Genomic DNA, 17894 nt, shown 5'->3' on the forward strand with positions numbered 1-17894 from the left:
GGGCGGGGGGGGGGGCAGGAGCTGCCTCCCGGCCAGGCGCCAGCCCCCCCCGGCACACCAGGCACGAGCTGCCCACGCTCGGCGGGCCAGGCTGGGTGCATCGGGGGGGGGGGGGGGGGGCACCAGATGCCGTGGGGTGGGTGCTGCGGGCGCCGCACAGAAGACAGCGAGCGGGGTGGCAGGATGCTTCAAAACAGCTTTTTGGGGGCTTTTCCTGCAGAAAGGCAGGGGGGGGGGGGGGGGGGAGGGGGGGGAGCCCCCCCCTGGCCGGGGATCGGCGGCACACCGGGGCACGGCTCCTCTCAGGGCTGGGGGGTGCCGGGGGGGCCCCATGCCCCCCGCAGCCCCCCCTGGTACATGTTGTTTTCCATCACCGTGGGGGCTCGCAGCAGCTTCTTGGGGGCCCACGCCGAGGGGGGCAGCATGTTCAGGTAGATGCCCGCGTCTGGGGGGGGCAGTGGGTGTTGGAGGGGGCCGCAGGGCCGGGCATGGCCAGCCCTGTCCCCCGAGGCACGCGGGGTAGGATGGGCACGGGGCAGAGAGGCACAGGGGCAAAGGGGGACGGGATATTTGGGGACGGGGTTACCTGAGTTCCTGCGCCAGCGCCGGTGGCCGAGGAAGGCCAGCCCCAGGAGGAGGGCCGTGCCCCCCAGGGCCACCGCCAGCCCCCACACCAGCCCTGCAAGCACACCCAGCTGGGGCCACCGCCTCGGCACCGCTGGCACCCCGGGCACGTGGGCGCCGGGATGGAGGGGACGGTGGGGGCAGCAGGAACACACTTACCCGCCTGATGTCCTCCATCAGCTGCTGCCGGCGAGGGGAAAGCAGAGTCAGGGTGTCCCCATCCCAGTCCCTGTCCCCATCCCAGTCCCTGTCCCCATCCCCGTCCCCGTCCCCATCCCTCCAGCACTGTGGCCACCCCGAACCCTCTGGGCATCTCCCTCCGTTGCACCCCATCAACCCCCACGGTGATGCCACCTCCCAGGGACCCCATCCACCCCCACCATGGCGCCGTGTCCCAGGGACACCGCTAAGGCCCCTGGGGACGCCCGGGGAGAAGGGGCAGAGCAAGGGCCCCCCCCCAGGTACCGGTGCTGATGCTGAGCAGGGTGCCGTTGCCGGTGGCCGTGCTGTGGTGGGGGATCTCGAGGGTGACCCGGCAGAGGTAGCGCCCGGCATCGTCCCCCCGCGCCTGGTGGAGGCTGAGGGTGGCACGGGGGGGGTGCCAGGCCAGGCGGAGGCGGGGGGTGCAGGGAACCGGGGGGTGGGGGGCGGTGGGGTGCAGGCGGGCGGTGCACAGCACCCTGCGCCCCACGTCCTTCAGCCACTCGAGCCGCAGCAGGTCCCAGGGTTCGGCCACCAGCACCTGGCACCCCAGGGCCACCCTGCCGCCCACTGTCACCCGCGCCTCGCCCGGATCCTGGCTGACCCGCAGGGCGCCCGCTGCTGGGAACAGTGTCGGGGTCACGGGGGCTGTCACCCACCACCCCGGCGGTCCCCAGGGCCACCCTTGGGGCTGAGGGTACAGGGGCACCCCGGGGACCGGGAGCCACGTCTGCTGCCTGCGTGCCATCCCTCACCGCCGCCTCCAGCCATGCACCGCTCTGCACGTCCCTCTGTCCCCATCCTGTCCCCCCCCCCCCCGTCCCCTTCCTGTCCCCCCCAACCTCTGTCCCCATCCTGTCCCCACACACGCTATCTGACCCCATCCTGTCCCCTCCCCATGTCCCCCCATCCATCCCCACTGCCTCCCTCCTGTCTCCCCCGCCAGAGCCATGTCACCCACCCCTGTCCACCCGCCCATCCCCATTCTGTTCCCGTGTCTGTCCCTCCCTCTGTGTCCCCAACCCCTCTCCTGTCCCCCCTCAGGACAGACATCCCCAGCAGCCCCCCCCTGCCCCTGCCATCACGCGGGGGCCAGCCTCAGCCCCGTGCCCCCTCAGTGCCCCCCAAACGGCCTGTCCCCAGCCCCACAGCCCGGCCATAGGGACCCAGGTGCTGTCCCCCCTGTCCCCCCCCCGGCCAGCCCTGTCACCCCACTCACCACCAAGGAGGGGGATGAGGACCCCGAGCCCCCACATCCCTGTGTCAGCGCCAGCCCAGCCACCCCACTCTGAGGGGCTGCGTCCCCAAGGGGTCCCTGTCCCCGAGGGGTCTCTGTCCCCAAGCTGTCCTTGTCCCCAAAGTGCCGCTGTCCCCGCAGCCTCCCGGCCCCTCGTCACCCAGGGTGACTCGCTGTGACGCCATGGCTTCCTGCCACCACGCTGCGCAGCCCAGGGGAGGGGGACGGGGACAGGGACGGGGATGGGGATGGGGACAAGGGACAGGGATGGGGACAGGGATGGGGACAGGGATGGGGGACACCGTCCGGAGCAAGGGCAGGGGATGGTCCCTCCTCGGGCCCCCACCCTGGGCGAGGGAGCCTGGGGAGACTCCAGCCTGGCCCCATGCGTGGGGACGTGCCACCCAGGGACCCCTGCCGGGACCCCCCCCAGAGGGAGACACATCCTGACCCCAGGGCGGGCTGGGGGGCCCAGCATGGCCTCACAGGGAGAGCTGGGAGGGTGGGGGTCCCATACTGGGAGACACCCCGCCCCCAGGTGAGGCAGTGCCCCCCACCCCGGCACCCCTGCGGCTCCTGTGCCCCGTCCCTGGGGGACAGGGGTGCCCCTGCCTTGGGGGGGGGGGGGGGGCATGTCCCAGACCCGGGGGGCTCATGGCCCCCCCTTTCCCCAGGGGGGTGCTGGTTTGGGAGGGTGTCAGCAGGTCTCCCTCTCCGGGGAGGGGGGCCACGTCCCTGGGGGGGGGTGTGTGTGTCTCAGGCTCCCCCTTGCTCGGGGGGCGGTGGGGCCCAGCCCCAGGGGGTCTCAGGCCCCCGCCCCCCCCCGGACTACATCTCCCAGCATGCCGCGGGGCGGCGCCCAAGGCCACGCCCCCAGCCTGGCTCGGCGGCCGGACTACGTTTCCCGTCGTGCCCCGCGGCCAGGCGGGGCGGGGCGGGGCGGGGCGGGGCGGGGCGGGGGGCGCCTCTCCCCCTTTGTTGGTGTCGGCGGGGCCGAGCGGCGGCGGGGCCGGCCCGGTATGGGCGACCAGGTGGGGCCGGGCCGGGCCGGGCCGGGCGAGCGAGGGAGGGAGGGAGGGAGGGAGGGGAGATGGGGATGGGGATGGGGATGGGGATGGGGATGGGGATGGGGATGGAGATTGAGGGGGGGGGATGGAGGGATGGAGAGGGAGAGAGGGAGAGATGGAGGAAGGGGAGATGGAGGGAGGGAGGATGGAGGGAGGGAGGGAGAGGAGATGGAGGAAGGAGGAACAGAGGGATGGAGAAGGAGGGATGGAGGAAGAGGGGTTGGAGGGGATGAAGGTCTGGAGGGAGGAGGGACGGAGGTGTGGAGGAAGGAGGGATGCAGAGGTTAAGGATGCATTAACCCCTGGGAAGGGAAGGAGGGGTGCAGGAGGGAGGAGGGAGGGGTGCGGGAGGGACGGAGGGGGGCGGGAGGGGTGCAGGGGTGTCCCCCCCCTCGCTGCCCTCACTCCGCTCTCGCGCACACACACGCACACACTCTTGCCAAGTCATCCCGCTCCCGCCATGCCGGCAGAGCCCCGGCCGCTGGGTCCCCGCAGCGCCTGGCACGCCTGGGCCCGGCGGGGACGGGGAGCCGAGGGACGGCCCGGGGGGGCGCCGAGGGGAGGTGGGGGCCGGGGGGCGCTGACCGCGGGCCGGGGGGGGGCCGGGCAGGAGGCTCTGCGGAAGATCATCACCACCCTGGCCGTGAAGAATGAGGAGATCCAGAACTTCATCTACTCCCTCAAGCAGATGATGCAGAATGTGGAGGTACCGGGGACCCTGCCCTCCCCCTCGGGGACCCCCATCCCCGTCCCGGCACACCGGGGTCCCGCACCCGGGTTGGGGTGGCACCCGCTGACGCCCCGGGCGTTGTGACCAGGCCAACTCGTCGCGGGCGCAGGAGGACCTGGAGGGCGAGTTCCAGTCGCTGTACGCGCTGCTGGACGAGCTGAAGGACGAGATGCTGATGAAGATCAAGCAGGACCGTGCCAGCCGCACCTACGAGCTGCAGGTCAGCGCCCGCCCTGCGTGCCCCCCCACCCACCGGCACCCTCGCCCACCGCTGCCCCTCTCCCCTCCCCACGCCAGGCCCAGCTGGCGGCGTGCGCCAAGGCCCTGGAGAGCTCGGAGGAGCTGCTGGAGGCGGCCAACCAGGCCCTGGGGACGGCCAACCACCACGACTTCCCCCAGGTGCGTCCCCACCGGCGCGGGGGGATGTCCCCATCCAGCCGCCCCCCACGCTGGGGGTGCCCTTGCCGGCCGGTCGATGCCACCCCGGGGCTGCGCTCACCCTGGGCGGGCACCCTCCTTTCTTTCTGTGCTGGGCACTGGGGCAACGCTGGGCTGGCTGTGCCCGCTGCGGGGCTGGGTAGGAGCACGGAGACCCCCCCGGGGTGATCCCAGAGCTGCCCGGTGCCCCCTTTCTCCCGAGACAAAGGGACACCATGGCAGGGACGCAGGGGAGCACCGGCGGGCGTATGGGATGGCGTGCCACGGGGGTACCGCCGCGGGGATGCGGGGATGCTGTGCCGTGGGGTGCCGCAGCGGGGATGCGGGGGTGCTGTGCCGTGGGGTGCCGCAGCGGGGATGCAGGGGTGCTGTGCTGCTGGGGTACCGCAGCGGGGATGCGGGGGTGCTGTGCTGCTGGGGTACCGCAGTGGGGACGTGGGGATGCTCTGCCGCGCTGGCACCGGAGCAGGGGTCCAGGCACGCTGCACCGCGCTGGCTCCTGGCACTGCTGTCTCACCTTCTCACCTGCTTTTTTTTTCCCTCCTCTTTTCCTCTGCGCTCGCAAGGCTGCCAAACAGATCAAGGATAGGTACGGCACCCCCGTGCCCCCCAGTCCCACTAACCCCCACCCTCCTCCCCGCCAGGGCCCCGCGGCGGGCGGCCCCGTGGGTGCTGGGGTGGCTCTGCCCGCCCTCCCCACCTCCCCACGGCCACGCAGGGCAGGGGGTGAGCAGTCAGGGCTGGGTGGGTGTCTGGCTCCCGGCCCCGCTGACCCTCATCCCCGTGTCTCCCGTGCAGCGTGACGATGGCACCCGCCTTCCGCCTCTCGCTCAAGGCCAAAGTGAGCGACAACATGAGCCACTTGATGGTGGATTTTGCCCAGGAACGCCGCCTGCTCCAGGCCCTCGCCTTCCTGCCAGGTATCGCCCACGGGCAGCGGGTGACAGGGACACAGGGACACGGGGGGACAGGGTGGGTTTCTCCCGGTGCAAGGGAAGGGCAGTGCCGGGGGCACGGAGGGCTGTACCAGCCTGGCAAGGGGACAGTGCGAGGGCGGGGGTCCAGGGCTTAAGGGGTCTGCTGGGCGCCAGGGGATGGGGTGAGGAGCTGTGGGGGGGTGCCAGGCCTGGGGCACCCTGTGGTACCCCATCCAGAGGGGCGAGAAGGTGCCAGGGACGGAGGGATGAGGGGGTTTGGATGCTGTGCCTTAGGGGTGCAGCGGGTGCCGTGCTCGGGGTCTCCGGGATGCCACACGTGGGGTCCCTATGGTGCTGTGCCCATGGGTCCTACGGGTGCCGTGCCTGGGGTCTCTGAGGTGCTGAGCCCATGGGACCTATGGGTGCCCCGGGGGTGCTGGGGCCACCCTGGCTGGCAGCAGGGCTGCGGCGGTGGGGGGACGCTGGCACGGCTGCTCCCGCGGGCAGTGCCCAGCACCCCCGAGATTGACCTGGCGGAGTCGCTGGTGGCCGATAACTGTGTGACGCTGGCCTGGAGGATGCCCGACGAGGACAGCAAGATCGACCACTACGTGCTGGAGTACCGCAGGACCAACTTCGAGGGGCCGCCCCGCGCCAAGGAGGACCAGCCCTGGATGGTGGTCGAGGGCATCAAGGGCACCGAGTACACCCTCTCCGGTGAGGGCACGGGGGCGAAAATAGCCCCAAATTTGCCAGGCTGGGAGCGGGCACCGCAGGTGGCAGGGGCCTGGGGCTGTCGCAGGGGGCTGGGTGGCAGTGCCAGGCTTTGTAGGGGACATGGGGGTCGCAGTGCCCCTCCCCGTGCCCTGCTTTGTCACCCTGCTGTACCCGCAGGGCTGAAGTTTGACATGAAGTACATGAATTTTCGGGTACGGGCGTGTAACAAGGCTGTGGCGGGCGAGTTCTCCGAACCGGTCACTTTGGAAACGAGAGGTGGGTACCGGGGGGTGGCAGGGCACCTGTCACCCCCCCTGTGCCACCCCCCCGCTGCCCCTACCCAAGTGTGCCAGGGGTCCGCGACCTCTTGGTGCCAGGCGAGGAGGGGGGTGGGCTGGGGTGGGGTGGGGGGGGACACGCGCTGACGGTGGCTGTCCCCAGCGTTCATGTTTCGGCTGGATGCCAGCACGTGCCACCAGAACCTGCGGGTGGAGGAGCTCAGCGTGGAGTGGGACGCCACGGGCGGCAAGGTGCAGGACGTCAAGGCGCGTGAGAAGGACGGCAAGGGCAGGACGGCATCGCCCGCCAACTCGCCTGCCAGGTAATGTCAGCTCCCCGCCCCCCGCCTTGTCACCCCAGCGTTGCCCCCCCCCTGCCCCCGGGTAATGCCAACCCAGCCCTCCTTGCCGGTGTCCGTCTGTCCTAGGGTGGTGCAGTCGCCCAAGAGGATGCCCTCGGGGCGTGGGGGCAGAGATCGCTTCACCGCCGAGTCCTACACGGTGCTGGGTGAGAGCCGGGGGCACCCAGTGGGTGCTGGTGGGGACCCTGCAGGCACCCAGGGGTGCGGGAAGGGATGGGGGCACGGAGGGGAGAGGGTGACCCTGAGGGCGCGGCGGGGGGGGGTGGGGGGTGATGTAGGTGGGCATGGGGCACCCAAAGGGACCTGGCGGGGCTGGGGACGGGACGGGGCACCCGGTGGGTGCACCAGGCAGAGCCGTGCCCCGTGCCCGCAGGTGACACGCTGATCGACGGGGATGACCACTACTGGGAGGTGCGGTACGACCGGGACAGCAAAGCTTTCGGCGTGGGGGTGGCATATCGCAGCCTGGGCAAATTCGATCAGCTGGGCAAGACCTCGGCCTCCTGGTGCCTCCACCTCAACAACTGGCTGCAGGTCAGCTTCAGCGCCAAGCACGCCAACAAGGCCAAGGTGCTGGACGTGCCCGTGCCCGACTGCATCGGCGTCTACTGCAACTTCCACGAAGGTGGGTGCGGGATGGGGCGGGGATCGGGCAGCGTTGGGGGCGGGCGCAGGGACCGCCACCAGCACGGGCATCGCCACCGCCGCCATGGCCACCAGCATGTCCAGCACGGGCATCGCCACCGCCACGGACACTGTGCTGGGGGGGTCTGCAAGCTCTGTGCCCACCCGTGACACCCCCCCCCCGTGCCCCACCCCTGTGCCCGCAGGGTTCCTGTCCTTCTACAACGCCAGGACCAAGCAGCTGCTCCACACCTTCAAGGCCAAGTTCACGCAGCCGGTGCTGCCTGCCTTCACGGTAAGGGGCAGGCAGGGCTGGGCAGCTCCTCCGGGGCTGCCGGCGGTGGGGTTCAGCCCCCCGGTCCCTGTCCCCGTCCCTGTCCCCGTGCCAGCCCCCAGCCCAGCCACGCTCCTGTGCCCGCAGGTCTGGTGCGGCAGTTTCCACGTCTCCTCGGGCTTGCAGGTGCCCAGCGCGGTGAAATGCCTCCAGAAACGCAACAGCACGGCCAGCAGCTCCAACGCCAGCCTGCCCTAGAGCCGTGCCCCCCATCCCCGCCCTCTGTGGGCATCCCCCCCTCCCAGGCAAGAGCACTGAATGTACCCCCCTACCCCCTCCCCAAATCCCACCCCCCCACACACCCATACGCTGCACTGGCAGGGCTGTGCCAGCCCCCAGAGCTGCGGTGCACCAGCACCCACGGCCCTGCCAGCTGACACCCCCCCACCCACCCCCCCTCCGTGCCGCATCCCCCCCCCCCCATCACTGGCACCGGGCTGGGCACGTCGCCCCTCACCATCGAGAGCTGCTTCTGGCCTGAAGAATAAATTGGGATGTAGGTGTGACGCGGCCATGGCTGGGGCACGGGGCGCCGGGTGGCACCAGCCCAAGGTGGGGAAAGGGGTTTTTTTGGGGGGTGGGGGGGTCCTGGTGCCACCCCCACGGCGCAAGGAGCCGGGACGGGGCTGAGCGGAGCGGTGTCTTTATTCAGGATGGCACCCAGGGTGATGCCCCCCCCCCCCCAAATATATGGGTTGGGGGTCCATTGCTGCCCCCCCCTCCCCGAGCTGTGCCACCTGCATCCCCCCTCCCCAGTGCCACGCCAGCCCGAGGGGCTGCCCGGGCCAGGGGGGACTGGGGGCAGCTTTGCTCGGGGGGGGGGGGGGGCACCGCTGCCCCAGCTGGTTCCTGGCACAAAGGAGGCGGGGGGGGGGGCAGCCGGGGGGTCCCCCCATGCTGGCACCCCTCAGTCCTCGATGAGAGCTTGGCGCAGCTGCAGCTTCTTGGTGAGCTCCTCCACCATGCCTGTGCCACGGTGGGGGGGGTGACCGCCCGGCAGAGGACCCGGGCGTCCGAGCCCCCTCCCATCTCCCCCCCCCCCCCAGCCACTGACCCCAGAGGAACCACTCTGCTCCACCGCTTGTCCCCATTGCCCCCCAGAGCCGGTGACAGCACCCAGGCGTCCGGATCCTGACAGCCCTCATGCCCCTGCCGGCCCCCCCCCCCCCCCCGAGCAGTGGGACCCAGGCATCCAGACACACACCCCCCCCCCTCACCGTGGTCGTGGGGCGGCAGCAGGGCTCGGCGGGGGGCAGGACGGGGTGCCGAGCTCTGGGGGTCTCGGTTACCTATGGAGAAGGGCAGGGCTCAGCATGGGGGGGGGGGGGGGTTGCCCCTCTCTGCCTCAGTTTCCCCAAGCCCAGCCGGCCTCACCCTGCTCGTTCATGTAGGTGTGCTCCTCCGGGATGGCCCCAAATGGGGGGGGTCCTCCAGGCCGCCCCGGGGGCTGTAGTGCAGAGCGATGGGGGCTCGGGGACGGCTTCAGCGCGCTGAGCCCCTGGGGCTGGGGTGTGGGGGCAGCCAGGGGGGGCTCACACACCCCCTGGGTCTCCTCCCCGTTCTCACCATCCGTCTCCACGAACTCTGGAGCGAGGGGGGGGGCGTCACGGACCCTCTGCCTGCTCCTGACACCCCCAACCCCCCCCCCCCCCGACCACCAGTGCCAGCCTGTGCCATCCCGCACCATCCCAGCAGCTCTGCCCCCCCAATACCATCCCCCAGCACCCCAAGTCACCCCAACACTCGTGCAACTCTCCAACAATCCCCCAGGCACCCCAAAGACCCCCCAGATGCCCTCCACCACCCCAGCCACCCACAACTGCTCCCAACACGCCCAAAACCATCCTGTAAGACTCCCCAGACCCCGCTGAGCCCCCGTAGCCCCCCATAGCCCCCCGTGTAGCCCCCCCCCCCGTAGCCCCCCCATGCCCACCGAGCCGCGGGCTGTACTCCCGGTGCAGGGGCCGCAGGCTGCCCTTGCTGCTCTCCACGAAGTACTGCACCACCTCAGCCAGCGAGGAGCAGCGATGCTGGGGGGGGACACACACGTGGTGTCACTCGGGGACCCCCCCCATTGGGTCCCCCCCTGTAGTCCCCCATTCCCTGCCCACAGCTCCTGGGCCCTGCGGGGGGGGGGGTGTCTCACCCCCTTGGGTCCCACCCCTTTGGGGCGTCCAACCCCCTTAGGGGTCCCAGCCTTGGGTGTCCCAGTTCTCGGGGGTCCCAGTCCCTTGGGTGTCCCAGCCCTTAGGGGGTCCCAGTCCCTTGGGGGTCTCAGCCCTTAGGGGCCCCAGTCCCTTGAGTCCCAGCCCTTTGGGGGTCCCAGTTCCCAGGGTTCCTTGCATTGGGGGGGGGTCCCAGCTCCTTGAGGGTCCCAGGCCCTGGGGTGCTCAGCCTTGGGGTTGTCAGACCCCGTGGGTGCAAGTCCTTGTGGGTCCCAGGCCCCGAGTGTCCTAACTGCTGGGGGTCCCAATCCCTTGAATCCCAGCCCGGGGATCCCAGCCCTTGTGGGACCCGTCTCAGGGACTCAGGTGGGTGCCCGGGGGGCGGGGGGGGGGGGCTGTCCCTGTCCCCAGGGCCAGCCCAGCTCTGTCCACGTCACTCACCGGCGTGTCCACATCGATGACGTAGCCCTGGTCGACGCGGCTCACCTTGTAGTGCTTCAGCAGCACCGTGCTGCCGTGGGGACTGTGTCAGCAGGGGCTGCCACCCCTCGCACGGGGACCCGCACCCCAGGGACACCCCTTGCCCTGGGACCACCCCTTGCATGGGGACCCGCACCCTGGGGACACCCCTCGCACGGGGACCCGCGCCCCTGGGACAGCCCTCACACAGGGACCTGCACCCCAGGGCCACACCTCGCATTGGCACCCAAACCCCATGGGGACCCTCGCCCTGGGGCCACCCCTGACATGAGGACCCACGCCCCAGGGCCACCCTTTGCATGGGCACCCACATCCCACGGGGACCCTTGCCCTGGGGGGGACACCCCTCACACGGGGACCCGCGCACTGGGGCCACCTCTTGCACAGGGACCCACGTGCTGGGGACACCCCTCGCACGGGGACACGCACCCTGATGCCACCCCTCGCATGGGGACCCGCGCTGAGATGCCACCCATCCCTCATCCCCCCACCGGCGCCCCCCGCTCACCCGTTCATCTCTTGGCGCGTGGTGACGGAGACGCCCGGGCCGTGCCCCCCGGGACGCAGCACCATGTTCCCCCCGCCCGTGCTCCGCTCCAGCAGCCGCTCGGCCTCCACGCGCGTCACCTCGAAGAAGCAGCTGGGGACCCTGGGGACAGCCCTGCCCTGTCACCCCCAGCCACGTCAGGCCAGCCCCAGCCATGCCACCCAAACCGTGCTGGTCCCCAGTGGGGATGGAGACCCCTCCCACGGCCCCCGACCCACCCGACTCACAGGGGCAGTGGTGGCTCGGGGGGGCTGGGGGTGGCGGGGGACCCGGGGGTGGCCCTGCGGTCCCGCTCCTCGCGCAGGGCCTCCAAGAGCTGGAAGAAGTGGCCGGGCAGCAGCGCCAGGTCGGTGGGCACCTTCATCTGCGGGGGGAGGCACGGGGCGATGGGCACAGCGGGGTCACCGCCACCGGGACCCCGGGTCACCGCCACCGGGATCCCCCGGGGCCAGCGCCCCGTGCCCACCTCCACCATGGTCAGGATGAAACCCCGCCACATCTCCTGCGCCTCCCGGCTCTCCGCCTGCCAGGGACCGGGGAGGGACATGAGGGTGGCCTGTCCCCTGCACCCTCTGTGTCCCCATACCCTGTCCCTTGTGCCCCCCCCCGAAGCCTCTGCATCCCCCTAAGTCTGCCCCCTGCATCCCATAACCCTGTCCCTCTGCTTCTGCATTCCCTGTACCCCCAAATCCTGCCCCGTGCCCCCCAGTGCCCCCCTGTCCCCCCAGTCCCCAGATCCTGTCCTCTCTGCCCCCTGTATCCCCAAACCCTGCCCACTATGCCCCCCCAGTGCCCCCCCAGTCCCCAAATCCTGTCCCCTCTGCCCTTCATGTCCCCCAGTCCTGGCTGTTGTCCCCCCCCATGCCCCATGTCCCCCTGAGCCCCCAAACCCTGTCACCTCTGCACCTCCATGCCCGCGCGCCCCCTTCTGTGTCCCCCACCCATGCCCCCCCCCCCCATCCCCAGACCCCTCTGTCCCCCCAACACCCCACCAAGGACAGTGGGTCCCCCCCCAGCCCCCCCTTCTGCCCTGCCTGGTACCCTCCGTGTCCCTCCACTACCCCGTGCCCCCAACACGCCCCGGTGCCCCCCCCCCATGGGGTGCCCCTCACCTTCAGTGTCACCTCCCGTCCCCGCAGCCTGAGGACGAGGCTCCTGCCCTTGGCCTGTGCGGCCACCAGCTCGCCCAGGTCCAGCACCTCCAGGGGCTGGGGGGACCCGAGCGTGGGACCCCCACCCACCGCCACCGTGGACACGAGCGTGCCAGGCCTCAGCCCCCTCCGGGCCACCCCTGTCCCCGTCCCCCTGCCCCTCACCCTGCCCCAGGCTGGGCTCCCACCCTCACTTCCATGGGTGGTCCCAGTCTGGGGTGTCCCCCCCCCCAGTGGCACCCAAAGGTCCCAGCCCAGGTGTCCCACCTTGGGGGGTCCCAGTGCTAGGGGTCCCAGCTCGGGAGTGCCCACCCTGAGGGGGTCCTGGCCCAGGGGTGTCTCTGGGGTCCCAGCCTAGAGGGGGGGTCCCAATCCCGGGGTCCCAGCCTGGAGGGGTCACAGGGGTCCCACCCTGGGAGGGTCCTGGCCTGGGAATCCCACCCACAGGTGCCATCCCAGGGGTCCCACCTCAGGTGTCCCAGCCCCGGGACATCACAGCAGTACCAGGATGTAGGTGCCCACCCTGAGGGGGTCCCAGACATGGGGGTCCTGGCCCAGGGGTCCTCTGGGGCCCCAGCCTGGGGGGTGTCCCCCAATCCGGGGGTCTCACCTCAGGGGTTCCAGCCCCAGGAGATCATGGAGGGGGGTGTCCCAGCCTGAGGGAACCCACCTGGTCCCACCCAAAGGTGTTATGTCCTGGGGGGGTCCCAGCCCAGCCTAGGGGTGCCCACCCCGAGGGGGTCCCAGCCCGCGGGTGTCTCAGTCTGGGGGGGATCCCACGGGGGGGTCACAGACCGGGAGTGTCTCAAGGGTCCCGGCCAGGGCAGCCCACCCGGGGGTCCCAGACCAGGGGGTCCCACCCGGAGGCCCCCCCCATACCTCGCAGTCCCGGGGCCCCCCGTAGAAGGCGAGCGTGAGCCCCCGCAGCCCGGCCCAGACCCTCCGGTAGCCCTGCGGGGTGGGACGGGACTGAGCTCCGCCACCGGGCACCGGCACCGGGGGCTGCGGGGGACACCGGGACCGGCGCACCGGGCTCCGCGGGGGACGTACCGGCACGGCCCCGGACGGCGGAGGGGACCGGGGGGGTGGGGGGGGGGGGGTCGGTCCCGGGTGGGGGGTCAGTGCCAGGGGGTGCCGGGGCTCCGTCCCGGGACCCGGGGGTCTGACCCGGGCGTCTGTCCCGGGGGTCCCGGAGGTCGGTCCCGGGGGTTGCCGAGGGTTGGGGCAGGGGTACCGGGGATCGGTCCCGGGACGTGCCGGCCCACCTGGTCCCGCGGCCCCCGTTTCTCCACGAAGCCCTCGTAGCTGTGCCGGGGCCGGGGCCGGGGCCGGGGCCGGGGCCGGGGTCGGGGTCGGTCCCGCCGGGGCGGTGGCACCGGCCGGGCCATCTCCGCCCGCCGCCGCCGCCGCCGCCGGAGCCGCAGGTGCCGCCGGGCCGGGCCGGCCCCTCCCGGGCTGCGGGCACCGGGCAGCCCCGCCCCGGGCCGGGGCGAAGGGCAGCGGGGGGGTGTCCCCGGCCGGGGCGCGGACCCCGGTGCGGCGGGGGGGGGGGGGGGGGCGTCAGGGCCCCGGTGCGGGTCTGTGTCCGTGTGTGTCCCCCCCCGGTGCGGCAGGTGCAGGGCTGCCGCCCCCCCCCCCCCCCGCCCCGCAGCAGGTTCCCCTCGTCCCCCCCCCCGGTGCCGGTGTGTCGTGTCCCCCCCCCCGGGCGGGGCGGGGCGCGCGGAGCCGCCCCATCACGTGGCGCCGCCGCCGCGCGCACCGGGGGAGGCGGGAGCGGCGGGAGCGGAGCATGGCAGGTACCGGCGGGCGGGCGCGCGCCGCTCCCACGCGCGCACCGGGCACGCACCGGGCACGCACCGGCCGGGGACACGCGCACACGCACCGTGCACCCCCCGCCCCCCCCCCCCCGCACAGCCTGCACTCACGCGCACACACGGGGCACGCACACGCGCGCGCGCGCGCACACATGCACCTGCGTGCACCCCCCCCCCCCCCGTGCACACACGTGTGTACCTGCGCATGCTCACGCACACGCAAGTGCACGGACGCGCGGGACCCTCGGTGCACGCCTGCACACGGCCGGGCACCCGTGGGGCAGGGACGGGGACACCCCGGGACACCCGTGGGGCAGGGACGGGGGGACCCCGGGACACCCGTGGGGCGGGGATGGGGGGACCCCGGGACACCCACGGGGGCAGGGATGGGGACACCCCGGGACACCCACGGGGCAGGGCTGGGGACACCCTGGGACACCCGTGGGGCAGGGATGGGGGGACCCCGGGACACCCATGGAGCAGGGATGAGGACACCCCGGGACACCCGTGGGGCAGGGCTGGGGACACCCCGGGACACCCGTGGGGCAGGACCAGAGCGGGGGGTGGGGGCTGTGCTCCCCCAGGGACCCTGTCCCCCCCCCGCACCCCTCTGGGTTCAGACCAGGCTCTGGGGACCTGCTGGGCCAGGAGAGCCTCGTCCCCATGTCCCCCAGCCATGGCCCCATGGCCCTGTGTCCCCCAGCCATGGCCCCATGTCCCCTAGTCCTCTATCGTCATGTCCCTGTGTCCTCACACCCCCGGCATCTCCCCCCGTCCCCCCGTCAGTGTCCCCCATCCCCCTGTCCCTGAGTCCTCCTGTCCCTGTGTCCATCCCGCCCGCCTCGTGTCCTTGCGTCCCCTCTTCCAGTGTCCCTGCGTGCTCGTGTCCCCACGTCCACCTCTTCCTGTCCTCGTGTCCCTGTGCATCCCTGTCCCAGTGTCCTCATCCACAGGCAGACATGAGGGGGGGGACGACCCAAGGGTGCTTTTGGGGAGACACCCATGGGTGCTGCCCCCGGAGAGGACCCCGCATGGCATGTCCCATCCCGCAGCGCTGGCAGCTGCCTCCCCCGGCGGGGACGAGTGCCTGGAGGAGGACGAGGACGAGCTGGAGCCGGGGCTGGACGAGGCGGAGGCCGAGCCGGAGGCCGGGAGCGGGGCGAAGGCGGCGGGGGGTGCCCGGGGGGCCGTGCTCACCCGCCGCGGCATCACCCTCCGCGTCCTTCTCCGCGATGGGCTCCTCGAGCCGGCCCGTGGCGTCCTCTCCATCTACTACCTGGTGAGCCCGGCCGGCGCGGGGACACGACGGGGGACAGGGATGGGGGACAGGCGGGTGCCTCCCCGCTCACCCCATGCTCCCCCAGGGCAAGAAGTTCGTGGGGGACCTGGGGGCGGATGGGACCATCACCTGGCAGGAGACGGGGCAGGTCTTCAACTCACCCAGCGCCTGGGCCACCCACTGCAAGCGCCTGGTGAACCCCGCCAAGAAGTCGGGGTGCGGTTGGGCATCCGTCCGCTACAAGGGCCAGAAGCTGGACCAGTACAAAGCCGCTTGGCTGCGCAAGCACCAGCCCAACGCGCCGCCCACCGAGGAGGTGGGTCGGGACCCCCCCCCTCCGGGACCCTTGGGTGCCCCCCAGGGTGGGTGGTGGGGTGGGTGCCAGCCCTGTGCTGCCCACAGAGCCTGGCCAGCGAGGGCGAGGAAGAGGAGATGCCCGAGGAGGAAGAGGAGGAGGCGACGAGGGAGGGTCGGGCGCCCGTGCCGGAGCCGGCGGCTACCAAAAAACTGGAGGAGAAGAGCAAGAAGCAGCAGTGCAAGAGCCTGGCGGAGCCGGCAGGGACGGGTAAGGTGGCACGGGGGTCCCCGGGGGACCCTGGGCTGCCCGGCAGCGGTGACGGGGCGTTGTGCTTTGCAGATCATGGCCCCCCGGGGAAAAGGCTGGAGAGCAAACCCCGGGTGCCCGTCCGCTACTGCACCCTGGGCACCCGCGACTCGGCCAGGTAGGGTGCGACGGGGACGGGGACCCGAGCCCCACAGGTGCCACCGCCGGCCCCATGGGTGCAGGAGGGGCCGGGGGCGGCTGTGGCAGCGGGACTGCGGCTCTTCCAGGAACCCCCAGACCCTGGTGGAGGTGACGTCCTTCACCGCCATCAACAAGTTCCAGCCCTTCAACGTGGCCATTTCCAGCAACGTCCTCCTGCTCCTGGTGCGTCCCCTCCCCAGGGAGGACGGGTTGGGACATCTCTGATGGCGCTGGGGACAGCCGCAGGGAGGGGGGTGTCCCCAGCGTCATTTTGGGGCCAAGCTGTTGGTTTTAACCTTTTCCTTTAGGATTTCCACAGCCACCTGACGCGGAGCGAAGTGGTGGGGTACCTGGGTGGGCGGTGGGACACCAACACGCAGCGTAGGTAGCCGGGTGGGTGCCCCCCTCCCCCCCAGCCCGCAGCGCAGCCACCCACCCCTGTGCCCCCCCCCCCCCCCCAGTGCTGACGGTGCTGCGAGCCTTCCCGTGCCGGACCCGCCTGGGCGATGCCGAGGCCGCCGGCGCCGTGGAGGAGGAGGTAAACCAGCCCCGGGGGGTGGGGGGGGGATCCCCGGGGGTGCCGGGGAACCCGGATCCACAGCGTCTGCCCGTCCCAGATCTGCCAGAGCCTGTTCCTGCGGGGGCTGTCGCTGGTGGGTTGGTACCACAGCCACCCCTTCGGCCCCGCGCTGCCCTCCCTGCACGACATCGACGCGCAGATGGATTATCAGCTCAAGCTGCAGGGTAGCGGCAACGGCTTCCAGCCCTGCCTGGCCCTCATCTGCGGTAAGCGCTCGGTCCCCGCGGTCCCGGGGGGGCTGCCGTCAGCCCCCCCCCACCCCCCCCCCCGTGTCAGCCCCATCTCTTCTCCCCGCCAGGACCCTACTATCACGGCAACCCCGGCGTGGAGTCCAAAATCGCGCCCTTCTGGGTGATGCCGCCGCCAGAGGTAAGTGGTCGCCATCCCCATGGGGGTGTGTGTGGGGGTGTGTGTGTGTTTGGGATGGGGGTGACCCCCCTCTCCCGTCCTCCAGCAACGGCCCAACGACTACGGCATCCCCATGGACGTGGAGGTGACCTACATCCAGGACGGCTTCCTCACCAACGATGTCCTGCAGGAGATGGTGAGCGCGGGGTGGGGGGCCCTAAAAACCCCGTCCACTCCAGCAAGGGCAACTCCCCTGACCCCATCGGGGGCTGGCTGGGCCTCCGCCACCCGTCCCCGTCCTGTCGTTAGCCCCGGTGATGGTGACCCCTTCTCCATCCCCGCTGTGCTGCCGAGGTTCTCAGTGCCGCAGGGGCGAGGGGGGGGGGCACGTGCCCAGCCCTGGGGCAGCCCCAGTGCCTGCAGCCCCTCTCTCCCCGCCCCCCCCCCCCCCCCCCCCAGGCGCTGCTGGTGGAGTTTTACAAGGGAGCCCCCGACCTGGTGAAGTTTCAAGAGCTGTGGAGTCAGGATCAGACCTACCTGGACAAACTGAAGGTGAGGAGGGGGCTTCCTCCGCTGGGCTGGGTGGGGAGGGGGCTTTAGCCGGGGCGTCAGCTCCAGCCACCCCACTGTTTTAATTGACTGGGCCGCGTCCCCCTCTCAGGGCTCCCTGGCCTCCCGCACCCCCAAAGACCAGAGCTTCATCCACGTCCTGGAGCAGATCTACAGCCTTCTCAAGCTCAGCAGCTGAGGGGCTGGGAGCCCCCCTTCGACTCGGACCAGGTGCCTTCCCAGCTTGGCTTGGCAGCCCCCTCCCCCCCCCAGCCCAAGGGGCTCATCCAGACCCGGCGCGGGGCAGCGCTGCGGGGGCAGCGCTGCGGGGACACCGCATCGCCCGTTGCTCCAGGGAGCTCGCCCGAGTGGTCCCGGCACCGCGCCGGCTCCTGCCCTGCCCCGGGAGCGGCTGCCTGGGTGTCCCGCAGCGGTGCCGGCCCCGGGGCAGCGGTGGAGGGGAGGGTGGTGGTGGCGGCGGCGGCGGTGGCGGGAGTCTCGGCTGTAAGTTGTTTGTGGAAGTGGTAGCTGATTAAAGAGCAGTTCCCGAGAGGCGGCCAGCGTGCGGCTCCGCTGGCTTGGGGACATCCAGCTAGTGCCGCGGGGAGGGACAGCGCCGGTGGCCTCGCGGGCTGCAGGCACCATCCAGCTGCCTGGTTTTGGGGGCTGAATCAGGGGGACGTTCATCCGGGGCTGCTCCTCCATCC

The 17894-nt window shown here is 71.9% G+C and overlaps 4 protein-coding genes across 4 annotated transcripts; 2 read left to right on the plus strand and 2 right to left on the minus strand.

The window, feature by feature from the left end:
• Window positions 1-302: 302 nt before the first annotated feature.
• Window positions 303-2081, minus strand: TMIGD2 (transmembrane and immunoglobulin domain containing 2). Its single transcript, XM_076359684.1, has 5 exons — window positions 2045-2081; window positions 1090-1446; window positions 784-807; window positions 587-679; window positions 303-445 (listed from the first exon to the last, which is right to left on the minus strand). The coding sequence occupies exons 1-5, from the start codon at window positions 2079-2081 to the stop codon at window positions 303-305; spliced, it is 654 nt and encodes a 217-aa protein (XP_076215799.1).
• Window positions 2082-3044: 963 nt separating this feature from the next.
• Window positions 3045-7801, plus strand: FSD1 (fibronectin type III and SPRY domain containing 1). The gene is made up of 13 exons (XM_076359161.1): window positions 3045-3093; window positions 3740-3835; window positions 3948-4079; window positions 4157-4258; window positions 4864-4886; window positions 5096-5217; window positions 5722-5931; window positions 6109-6207; window positions 6373-6532; window positions 6638-6717; window positions 6945-7196; window positions 7402-7490; window positions 7617-7801. The coding sequence occupies exons 1-13, from the start codon at window positions 3082-3084 to the stop codon at window positions 7725-7727; spliced, it is 1488 nt and encodes a 495-aa protein (XP_076215276.1). The 5' UTR covers window positions 3045-3081; the 3' UTR covers window positions 7728-7801.
• A 581-nt stretch (window positions 7802-8382) lies between these two features.
• On the minus strand, window positions 8383-13260 carry STAP2 (signal transducing adaptor family member 2). Its single transcript, XM_076359298.1, has 11 exons — window positions 13138-13260; window positions 12752-12823; window positions 11834-11929; window positions 11188-11244; window positions 10949-11085; window positions 10683-10823; window positions 10136-10205; window positions 9463-9559; window positions 8904-9113; window positions 8747-8818; window positions 8383-8495 (listed from the first exon to the last, which is right to left on the minus strand). Exons 1-11 carry the CDS (start codon window positions 13258-13260, stop codon window positions 8437-8439), a joined length of 1134 nt encoding a protein of 377 aa, XP_076215413.1. The 3' UTR covers window positions 8383-8436.
• Window positions 13261-13646: 386 nt separating this feature from the next.
• MPND (MPN domain containing) lies at window positions 13647-17441 on the plus strand. The gene is given in 14 exon segments (XM_076359277.1): window positions 13647-13668; window positions 14739-14965; window positions 15051-15308; window positions 15310-15357; window positions 15359-15530; window positions 15603-15687; window positions 15797-15893; window positions 16019-16091; window positions 16172-16248; window positions 16328-16496; window positions 16589-16659; window positions 16745-16834; window positions 17098-17190; window positions 17300-17441. Coding segments are annotated over 14 exon segments (1554 nt in total). The 5' UTR covers window positions 13647-13661; the 3' UTR covers window positions 17387-17441.
• Window positions 17442-17894: the final 453 nt, after the last annotated feature.

This window comes from Aptenodytes patagonicus, chromosome 25, assembly GCF_965638725.1.
Source record: "Aptenodytes patagonicus chromosome 25, bAptPat1.pri.cur, whole genome shotgun sequence".
Classification (NCBI taxonomy): Eukaryota; Metazoa; Chordata; class Aves; order Sphenisciformes; family Spheniscidae; genus Aptenodytes; species Aptenodytes patagonicus.

Coding starts and splice junctions, on each gene's coding strand:
- TMIGD2 (XM_076359684.1), bottom strand. CDS start 2,081: ATGTGGGGGCTCGGGGTCCTCATCCCCCTCCTTGGTG. Junction 808..1,089: donor CCTGCTCAGCATCAGCACCG/GTACCTGGGGGG, acceptor CCTCGCCGGCAG/CAGCTGATGGAGGACATCAG. Junction 680..783: donor TGATGGAGGACATCAGGCGG/GTAAGTGTGTTC, acceptor GTGTGCTTGCAG/GGCTGGTGTGGGGGCTGGCG.
- FSD1 (XM_076359161.1), top strand. Junction 3,836..3,947: donor AGATGATGCAGAATGTGGAG/GTACCGGGGACC, acceptor CGTTGTGACCAG/GCCAACTCGTCGCGGGCGCA. Junction 7,197..7,401: donor CTACTGCAACTTCCACGAAG/GTGGGTGCGGGA, acceptor CTGTGCCCGCAG/GGTTCCTGTCCTTCTACAAC.
- STAP2 (XM_076359298.1), bottom strand. CDS start 13,260: ATGGCCCGGCCGGTGCCACCGCCCCGGCGGGACCGACCCCGACCCCGG. Junction 10,824..10,948: donor CCCGAGCCACCACTGCCCCT/GTGAGTCGGGTG, acceptor GGCTGTCCCCAG/GGTCCCCAGCTGCTTCTTCG. Junction 9,560..10,135: donor TCATCGATGTGGACACGCCG/GTGAGTGACGTG, acceptor GTCCCCCCCCAG/CATCGCTGCTCCTCGCTGGC.